Genomic DNA, 10,992 nt, shown 5'->3' on the forward strand with positions numbered 1-10,992 from the left:
TAGAGTGACATTTAGTAGTGAAATATTGCACACCATCCCTTTAAAACTAATCACTATAACCATTTAATTAATTTTCAATATCATATTCCCATTAAGGCCGGTTGAGGCATAGTTTCATCTGCCTCCCCTGACCGCACGCCACTAATGTGGTGCATACGGTGAGTTGTGCACTTTACTAAATGTGACTTGGTGCTTCCGTAAGAATCTTAATCTAATCCTTTTGGGAAGGATTTACCTGAACATAACTCCTGTAGACAGAGGCAGCTGTGGCTTAAAGACTACCTTCAAAATTTAATTATCCTTTTAAAATTTGGTTTTATTCCTTTTCTCCTTGTGAAAGTTTCAGAAGTGCAGCTCGGTCTATATGCCTTGTCAGTTTTGTATTTGTTTTTTTTGTGTTTTTTTTTTCCTCGGCAGGTTGACTGTTATGGGACACTGCCAAGTTAGCAGACGGTGCAGTTACTAGAATAGGACGGCAGCTTGAAGACATGATGTGATGGTCACAGAATTGAAAGCTCACTGTGATGAACGTGATCAGACACCGACGGAACAGCGCTACTTGAAGTCATAAAAGGCAAAGATTTCCAAGGTAACTTTTTGATTGTTTCAAAGATTTAATTCGAGTAAAAGGAGATATTTGTAATTAGGTTTAAAATAACTTTCACTGCTTGACTGCGCTTGACAATGATATTTTCATTTAATTATGTGAGTGTTCTGTGGTTTGATTCTCTAAGGGACATTGAGGTTAATTATTTACGTTTTTAACTAGTCAAGTCATGTCCATTTGCGATGCCCTCAATCACAAGGAGTCACCTCTATGCTGGTAAAGGTGAATTTTCCTGAGTACAGGACTGTCTGGGAAAATGAGAATACAGTGATATTTCTATATTTATTTGTTCCTGGATCATACTTGTGTCTTAAGCAAATTTCACTGATGCAAAATAACTGAGACCAATAAACCAGCATCCCAAAAACATCCAAGTTAAACCTACGTAGCAATGAAACACGTCTTCCGGGTCACTCAAAACACATTCAAATAGTAATTGAACAAAAAAATACAGTAATAAGATAAATAAGATAATAATAAAATAACTATAAAGCCCAGCGCCGATGGGGCAGCGAGGGTCTTCGCTTTTCACCAATATTTCCTGCGGTGATCGTTTCAAGTAGCTGAATTAAGAAGCCGAGTGCTCCGGCATTCCCTATTGTTCCTCACCGTCGGTGTTTTCGAAGCTTGTGAGCACAACAGCGTCCGAGGCAAGAACATTCAGCTCACAGATTTGTGTTGCAATCTGTTGAAATGGAGGTGAACCCGACAAACAAATCTTAAAGAATAGAATGGTCTTTTTGTTTCGTTGATTACAACATAGTGTGCGTAGACGTGGCTCTCCATGAGAAACTTCCATCCAGTATCTGCACCGCTTATCATTGGTAGGGTCGCGGGGGTACATGAGCCCATCCCAGCTATCTTCGGGCAGTGGGCAGGGGACACCCTGAACTGGTTGTCAGCCAGTCGCAGGGCACACAGAGACAGACAACTTACCTGCTCATTCACACCTAGGGACAATTTGGACTGGCCAATTAACCTGACATGCTGTCAGGACCAGAACGGAGACAGGACCTACTTGTGTTACGTTTCTCACAGTTGTATTGGAAGAAAGGAAAGGGTTGCCCCCACGATCCGGTGATTGCTGGGCGTGGGAAGCAGGTCGCTCTGAACGCAGAAGTGGGACTTCTGTGGCGAGCGATGGAAGTGTCGGGAACAGAAAAACGGGTCAGTAGCCGGGACAGGAGAGCAAAATCATGGTCGGGGTCGTAAGCAAGTCGTAAGCCAGGAAAGGAGAGTAGATGTGGTCGAGGACAAAAAGGTCGAAAGCCGGGACGGGAGAGTAGACGTGATCAGGATCAAAAACGGGTCAAAGCCGGCGGACAGACAGGAGCAAAAAACAGGTTGGTGTCAGGGTAAAAAAAAAAAAGTAAACTGAGGTTTGCAGACGGACTGACACCAGGTGACAGTATAGAACAGTTAAAACTAGAGCGCCCACTAGAGGGCAAAAGTTTAAACAGGTGGTGGCCAGTGTAAGAGATGTCCTTTATAATGTTGTTGGCTCTGTTGCGGTATCGCAAGACGGCAATGTCCGCCAGATTAGGAAGAGAGCTAATAGCTCTGCAACTATTTTTTTAAATACAGTATGATTTGAATGTGCAGTGTCAAATGTTGGTAATAAAGTAAGCAGATGTTGTGTAAATCAAATGGATTAGAATAGGGGTCAAGTCCGCAAATAGGAACACAAGAAACAGTTTGTGAAGATTTATTCTTGTCTCCTTAATAATCTATTACTTTGATTTTAAATGTTGAAATATAGCTTTTCCATTTTTTTGTAAAGTTGTTACAAATCACATGAAAAGGGATTCAATTATCTTCCTTTTACAGGTTTTACTGGGAGAAATATGGAATGCTCCTCTCTGCTCATCATTACTCTCTCATTGTGTCAGCCTTCACTCGGAAGCTTCTCAGATACACATGACAATTCGGGCGAGAGGACTCAAAGCATGGAAACTGTCATCCAAGCAGCGAGTGACGTCATCGGGGTGAACAGAGCCAGACTGGAGGGTACAATCCGTCCTGTTACGGAAGAAAGCGCAAAGAAAAAGGAATTGACATCAACTGGGATGTCCACTATTACTCCGCTTCAATCTCTGACGGGAGCAGTCAACAAAAATAAAATCTTTGATTACTTCATTGAAAAATCCAAGGATAATCAAGCTGAGATAGGTAAGAGTCTAGACATTCATTCACAAGATGCTTTAGAAACCTCAGTTTTTCTGCCCACGGATTTGACAGTATTAGTCAAGATTTCGTCCTAGTGCCCTGCTACAGGCTGGCAACCAGTTCATGGTGTCCCCTGCCTACTGCCCCAAGATAGCTGGGATGGGCTCCAGCTCCCCCGCGACCCTACTGAGGATAAGCGGTGCAGAGAATGGATGAATGGATTATGTCATATTCAGCCATTAATTCTCCAATGCTTATCTTCATGAGAATTGAGGCTGGAGCCCATCTAAGCTTACTTGGGGGAGTTCGCAGAAGACACCCTGGACTGGTTGCTAGTAGCGGTGGGCGATACTTGGAATTTTGGTATCGATCCGATCCAAGTGAATACAGGGCAGTATCGATTAAGACGATCCAATAACAAATTTTTTTGTTTGGAAATGTAAAGATCAGGGAATAATCCAAGGCCAAAACCAAGACAAACCCAAAAAGCAATAAAAAAACATACACTTTACAATACTGTCATTAAGACAATTAAAATACCTTTCATTGCAAAATAGTTTGAACATAAAGTCAGTCGTGTGAATAGAGTTTTATTTGGCTCCCAGCCTCACGCTCTCTTCTCGTAGGAAAAAGCTTTCTTGGCTCCGTTGCCATAAGGACAATGGATTAACGCGGTACATGTTCATTGCTCTCTGTATATTGAGCTTTTTTCATTCGATTATGTAAATTTTTGATGTTGCAACATTAGCGGACCAGTTCAAAAGCACACATCACACTGAGCTTCCTGTATGCCTCTCTTGTTTTTAGCTTCTAGTAGGGGTGTGTAGATCGATCTGGCTGCTATTTCACTCTCCCATTTTCTTTTCCTCTGCCTGGCAGGTAGGATTCAATAGGGGAATGGGCTAAACGTGTTTCTGTCAGTCACCCACTTAGGCAAAAATTCAGAGTGTTGTAGAGGGGTCTGAGTGAGCTAGAGAGAAGGGAAGCGCTATCTGCTCAGGAAAGCGGCGCCTTGAGAAAATTGGCGTGAAGTATTGGTCCCTGGACAATACTATTGATATGATCGAAGTACTAACGTGGTTTCGGTAATGTCGCTATTTGGATCGATCTGCTCACCCCTAGATACCAGCCAATTGCAGGCCACACAGACAACCACTCACTGACCAATTCCAAGAGACAATTCAGGCATGCCAACCGACCTGAAAAATTTTGTCATGTGGGAGAAAACTGGAACGCACCGGGGAAAACACACTGAGGCACATGGAGAACACGCAAACTCCAACCAGGGAGGCTGGCAATTGAAATTGAACCTGGGACATATGAAATATGAAGCCAAGGTTCTAGCCACTCAGGAACTTTGCTTTCTGATTCTGCAATGTTTTATGACATGCAAATATTTATTAGCCTGTTAAAAAAGCAAAACAACATCAGTTGCTGTCTTATGTTAGCATTTAAAATGAAACCTTCCTCAAATTCCTCAAAAAATCCAGCTGATTTGTCCAAACCAGAGGCCTGCCATTATGCCACCTTTCTGCAACGAAAATTACATCACAGTTGCTCATGATCAGCCTATGAATGATCACAGATACTCTGCTATCTAAATCTAAACTCATCTCATCTCATTAGCTGCACCGCTTATCCTCAGTAGGGTCGCGGGGGTGCTGGAGCCCATCCCGGCAATGATCGGGCAGTGGGCAGGGGACACCCTGAACTGGTTGCCAGCCAATCGCAGGGCACACAGGGACAGACAACTCGCTCGCTCATTCACACATAGGGACAATTTGGACCGGCCAATCCACCTGAAATTCATGTCTTTGGAATGTGGGAGGAAACCGGAGTGCCCGGAGGAAACCCACGCAAGCACGGGGAGAACATAAAAAACTCCGCACAGGAAGTCCGGTAGCTGGATTTGAACCCACACAGGAGGTTCCTGCACACGCGCTAACCACTGCGCCGCCGTGCTGCCCTAAATCTAAACTATTATTGTTTTTTATTTGCGCCTCAACAACACGCATTTCCCCTTTAATGGACTACAAATGGCATCTTCTTGTTGGACACTTTCCTGTAGCACACTAGAAAACTTATCACACTAGATAAGTTTTCTAGTGTGCCACAGAATAGTGCTTAAAAACAACTGTATTTGATCCATTCTTTATCAAAACAGAAACAGAAAACAATTTTAAACTATATAAGCATTTTGCTCTTGTGCTCATTGATAAGTTTAAAGTTTAGTAGACATACAAACAAGGAGAGAATACTTGAATGAATTTTGAACTTGGAAGGACAGTGAGAGGTGCTATCAGATAAGAAAATCAAAGGCCCTTACTTGAGCTCCTTTCTTTTTATTACATCTCCTAGGTTACGAAAGCAGGTCCACCCTGAAGGGGTGAGGAAATTAAAATACAGCACCATGATTGTCAATGATGTGATAGTCAAAACAATAAACATCAGTTTGCAATAATAGTCAAAATAACTAACTGGCATCCTATGAAATCTGTCTTAGTGTCTAATTGTTAAAAATAGAATAAACTTATCACTCATATTTAGGGCGGCAGTAGCTCAGGAGGTAGAGCGCTCGTCTTGGGATCAAGGGATCCCAGTTCGAATCCCGCCTCGTCCGTGTTACATGTCGAAGTGTCCTTGGGTAAGACACTGAACCCCTAATACCCCCAATAAGCAGGTTAGCGCCTTACATGGCTGCAAGGCCGCTATTGGGAAATGTGAAGCACATTGTAAAGCGCTTTGGGAAGTCATTGCCTTGAAAAGCGCAATATAAAATGCAGATCATTTCATTTCATTTCATTTACTTTTGTGAAGAAAAATCAAGATTCTGTAAAAAGGGGTGCAGGAAAAAGTCACTCCACTTATCTTGTCCAACCTATTTTCTTTTAATAGAATAGTACTTAGCATCACCGTAAAACCTATTCGGTCTATAACAGGTTTACGTTTCAAATAATAGAAGAGTCAAATAGATAAAAAAACAACCACAAAATGTAAGGAGAAACAAGAAAAAAAGAACGAAAAAAAAGGTAAATTATATTTTGGTGGTACATTCTTGTTGTTGGGGTACGTTTTATTGCTTTGTTCTGAGTCTAACGATTGCTAGAGATCCAATTAAATTAAAAAATGCTCTGAAAATCTATTGTTATCCTCTCTTACAGGTTCAGGCCACCAAGACGAAAACCTTGTAGACGCTTCAGGGACCAGTTTGCCAGGATCAGGCCAACAGTGCAGCCCAAGTCCTTGCCTCCATCTCACCAACTCCAATGGGACCAGCCTGCTGTGGGACGACATGAGGCGCACTCTGGCGTTTGCCTGGGAAATCCACGTCTTTGGCTCGGCCGGCCTTTTCATCCTGATGGCGTCCGTAGCGGTTTTTGGACTGGCCGGGGCCTCCACGATCTCTTTCCCTCACTGCAGAGCTTTGATGCTGGCCAATGGCGCGTTGGTGGCCAGCGGGGTCCTTCGTGCCGTTCACCTTCTGCTGGACCCTTACGGCACTCGTCAGATTGTGTCTCACGAAACGCTCGCGTCACTGCAGAACCTTCCAATGATGTTACTTTTGTGGGCTCAGGTCACCCTCACACTTGTCACACCTCGGAGATTCAAATTAGTCCTTTTTCCTGTGGTGTTGCAGCAGCCTCAGGTCGTTTTGGGGTTGATATCATCACACAGCGCCGTCTTACTGGCGGCAGACTTCTATTTGACTTCGTTCCTTCCACTTTTTCCACTTTTGCTTCACACTCTGTCCCTCTGCTGGGGTCTTCCGTTTTGCCTTGAAATACTTTTGAAGTCTGTTTGCCACCCAAAGTTGTTCTTCAGGTCTTCATTTCCTGGTAGGGTTCCTTTACAAAGGATCGAGCGTTGCGCCAAGCGGGTCACGGCCGTATGTGCCTGCCTTGGTATTATGTGCTGCAACCTTCAGATTTGTAGCCTCCTCTGGCTCTATGGTCTGCTTAGCAACTGGAGGCGATTTGGTTGGTGCTGGTGGCTCTGCCAATTCTGGGCCAGAATCCTCGAGTTGGCTTGGGGTTCCTCGTTGCTGGTCTTGGGATCTTGGATCTTCTGGATGCCGGCAAGGCCGTGCGGCAAGCGTGAGGTGTCTAAACGGAAGAATAAGACAAGCATTTTGTGGGACAAAGTCATGGCCAGCGTCCGGAAAGAGAAACTCAAAAGGACGGAGAGGAAATGGAGGAGGCTGATGCCAAATAACCTGTCAAAGCGCAACTTCTCGCCAGCGAATTTCAGCGCTAGATGCCCATATGACGATCAACCTTCTGTTATTGTTTCAGAATACAAGCGCGATCCTTCTGGATGTAACACCTATGACTCGCTCATGTGGCAAAGAATAGGCGAGCGGGAATGTATCCTATCGCTTATAGAATTCGACACCAGGCCCCAGTCGCCCGTTAACCTGAGGCGCGGTGCTGACAACGCATTTCATCATGGGCAACTTTTGGCCGGAAGCCTTTTCACACCTCCTCCGCCTTCTTGGACCCATTCCGACGGCGAAAATGGGACTACAACATTTCCCACAGCTTACGTCGGATATGGATGGATGACGGACACGGAATCCATCCCTGCGTCTTTGGACCACTTCCAAACTCGGGAGCCGACACAGCCGAATATTGATGGGATCGATTACTTTTATGATAGGGAGTTGCCTAAACCACTTCAGGAAAAAGAACCTCACTTAAATTCATCGACACATGAAAATGACTGGTCAGATGAGGACATTACAGACCTTTAATGTGTTTGTAAAGGAGGCGTTTCCCGGTACATTTTGCACACCCTGAGGACATTTCCCATTTTCCGTATGTTCTGGATTTGCATTCTCTTGGGTTTATGGTCCATCTCACCTGCAAGATATTTGTTTTCAAATTCAGCAGATGTAGAAGATATCACACACATGGTAGAGGTGAAAAACAAAATCAAATTCTCCTTAAACATAGCAACCTTCATTGCCAATTTTATGGAACACTGTGGAACACAAAAGTAGGAAGTTCTACTTATTTTTGTTGTTGACAAAAATTAGGGTCTAGTTATGGGTCCAGACAGTTTGAATTTGCAGTAATTGTATGTATTTACCATAGTCTTTGAAAATGAAAACATATGTTGTGACAATGTGATGCTGTGTGTAAAATGCAATGTTAAAAGCAAAATGCTTTTTTTTTCAAAAATAATGTTTTAAGGACCCTAACCAGTCTACTTGGCATTTGGATTCACATACAGTAATCCTTTGCTATGTCACGGTTTTGCTACGTCACAGATTTTTGTCATGCATTGTGTTCTAAATTATGATTTGGCAGTCAGTTACTCCCGCCATTTACCTGCCCTTCATTAAATATCTTCATTTTGACATTCAAAGCACTAAGCAGAAATCACATCACGTCAACACCCACTGGTTGCCCCTACGTTGCTATGTTTTAATTTAACAGTTGGATTCCATTGTCCGCACAGGAAGACAGTTTACCGAAATACAGAAAAGGCTGGGAAACGATGAGCAGTTCCATTAAAAGGTTTTATTCACAGAAAATTCTGGGCACAAATAAGTTACAGGCATTAGCTGTAGCAAGATCACAAGTGCAAAGAGGAAAACGGCTTACAATCATTATACAGAGAGGGAAATGCATACGCTTAATTGAAATCTGAATTTGGAAGTAAACGAAACTAAAGGTACAGCGGTGGTGAAAATTTCCACTCCACAATGACCCTTTTCCAAACTGGTTTTAGTAAGTCTGATATGATAACGTTCAAGGCCACCACTGGCTACAAAATCAAGCACAACTGAAAGATCAGTATAATTAAGACTCAATAAATTAAGTCATATAATTTAGACTAAATATGTATAAATGTTTTAAAAGACTGAAATCTAAAGTTGTAAATGAAGAAATCATACAATCATGATTGAATATAGCCAGTGAGATGTTCCAATATTACAACAATTAAACCTCACTCAACCATATTCCTGGCCACCCCCAAAGATGGAGAAAAAAATCAGGTGTTTTTTCTGCTTAACTCATATTTTACAAACAAGAAATGTGGTGCTAAGACTTCGAGATGGCAATAAAATCATACAAAATTGTTTGGAAAAACGTGAATACTTACAATTTAAATTTTCATCATTTGTAAATGTGAAATTGACCCAACAATTTTGTGTATTTGTGACATATAATGTTTGAAATCCGGAAATTGTGCAGTGTGTTATTGGAAGAATGATTTGTGAGTCTTTACATCTGCCGTTATTTATTATATTGTGGAAATGTTTTTTTTATACTGAATTTGATATTTTCAATAAAATGCCCCTATAAACAAAACTCTCTTTTTGCTTTTGTAACAGTACTAAATTTGCAATAGGATCATTTTGAGGTGGAAAGAATAAAGAATACCCCTACAAAGGCCGTAAAAGTATGGAAGTACATCAAAGCTCCGAGACTGGATGTGAGACTCAAAACTCAAGGAGTAGAGTATCCCATTACCCTCACAATTTGCTTCCATGAAAAGACAACCATTTTAAATTGACAAATGAAAAAACATGAATCATACTGCTCGAACCACATATCATGAAGGGAAGCCCAGCTCCGAATAAGGCAAAAACTTCATAATAATTAATAAATTCCCCGTGAATCTCCCAGATGGACAATTTCAAACGATTTATGGTTCCAAAAACAAACACCCACAGCTCCTAACACCACATGTTTATCCCGGCGCTTATCAGATCCCAGTTTTGTATCCCCTTTTGGGAAATCTTTTCCTAAACACCAAAAGCTCCTTTACTTTCTACACCCTTATCTGCTGCTCCAAAGATGCCTTCGTGTGGAATTTCAGATCCTCCAAGCCGACCATCCGTCATAGTCCCATAGCCCGAATACCATGCCATCCATGTCCCTTCACACACGAGCTAATTGCTAAAGGAGCTTGTGACTAAGAATCATCCAGGAGGGTCAATGCTCCATGTGGAAAAGAATAATGTTTTTAAAACATTTTACAAAATAAAAAATTTGGGGAATACGGTTTTACTCTTTTTTTGGGTTTGTTTTAGGTAAGTCAAGTCACATTTATTTGTATAGCCCTTAATCACGGTTTCAAAGGGCTGCACAGACCACAGATTATTGCAAAGTATAGAATATTATTACATCATCACCTGATCTAAAACCTACATGAAGGCAAGGAAAAACTCAAAAACCTCAACATGAGGATGTCACGATCAGAATGGATTAAAGACCCAGATGCGTAATGTTAACCACAAGTTTATTGAGAGAAAGACGAAGGGCAGCGCCCGTGATCCGGTGCGCGCTGGACGCGGGAAGCAAGCCGCTCACAGAATCGGATCGTGTTCCTAATGCAGAAGTGGATCATCCGGAGCGGGAAATGGTGGTGTGGAAGACGGAAAAAACAGGTCGATAGCCGGGACAGGAGAGCAAAAAGTGGTCGGGATCAAAAATGGGTTGCAAGCCGGGACAGAAGAGCAAACGTGGTCGGGGTAAAAAAACAGGTCGTAGCCGGAGACAAACAGGGAAATTAGGAATGGATGGGCGGAAAAACGTGTTCAAAAAGTGGGTCAAAGTCAGAGTCAAAGTGCTTGCCTTGTAGAAACAGAGGTTCGCTGACAGACTGACAGCAGGCGAGTGAAAGGACTGGGCTTAAGGATGACGAGGAACCAATCAGGTAGCCCGCAGCAGCTAGCGCCAAACGAGCGGGCACAGGTGATACTAATCAGTCATCATGACAGAGGAAAATGAAAAAACATTGTGAAGGGACCGCACATGAGGTAATCCCCTTCCAGGATGACCAGGCTGCAATGGATGTTGCAATGATAAATAATACACTGATATAGTTGTCAGCAGTCAGTAAAACAATAATTCATATCTTCATAATCTTTAACTCAAAGTAACAAGAAAAAATCTGATTCATAAAGTGATCTGTGAACCATTTTATAGGGTGGTGATTTACTCAGATTCAGTCTCTTATTCTAGTAATGTGATTGCCCAAATAACGTGCTGGCTAACTCATCTCATCTCATCAGCCGTACCGCTTATCCTCATTAAGGTCGCGGGGGGGCTGGAGCCCATCCCAGCCATCTCCGGGCAGTGGGCAGGGGACACCCTGAACTGGTTGCCAGCCAATCGCAGGGCACACAGGGACAGACAATGCATTCGCTCATTCACACCTAGGGACAATTTGGACCGGCCAATTCACCTGAAATGCATGTTTTTTGG

The 10,992-nt window shown here is 42.7% G+C and overlaps 1 protein-coding gene across 1 annotated transcript; it reads left to right on the forward strand.

Annotated features, from left to right (window-relative positions):
• The first annotated feature begins 265 nt into the window (after positions 1–265).
• Positions 266–9,084, forward strand: LOC148364121 (proline-rich transmembrane protein 3). The gene is made up of 3 exons (XM_088338208.1): positions 266–589; positions 2,435–2,776; positions 5,935–9,084. The coding sequence occupies exons 2-3, from the start codon at positions 2,452–2,454 to the stop codon at positions 7,521–7,523; spliced, it is 1,914 nt and encodes a 637-aa protein (XP_088194334.1). The 5' UTR covers positions 266–589; positions 2,435–2,451; the 3' UTR covers positions 7,524–9,084.
• The last annotated feature ends 1,908 nt before the right edge of the window (positions 9,085–10,992 follow it).

Source organism: Urocampus carinirostris, chromosome 6 (assembly GCF_059441175.1).
Source record: "Urocampus carinirostris isolate Australia breed hairy pipefish chromosome 6, RoL_Ucar_1.0, whole genome shotgun sequence".
Lineage (NCBI taxonomy): Eukaryota > Metazoa > Chordata > Actinopteri > Syngnathiformes > Syngnathidae > Urocampus > Urocampus carinirostris.

Excerpts from the sequence above, each read along its gene's own strand:
- LOC148364121 (XM_088338208.1), top strand. The coding sequence starts at position 2,452 with ATGGAATGCTCCTCTCTGCTCATCATTACTCTCTCATTGTGTCAGCCT. Across the intron at positions 2,777-5,934 it reads GGATAATCAAGCTGAGATAG|GTTCAGGCCACCAAGACGAA; the intron begins GTAAGAGTCTAG and ends CCTCTCTTACAG.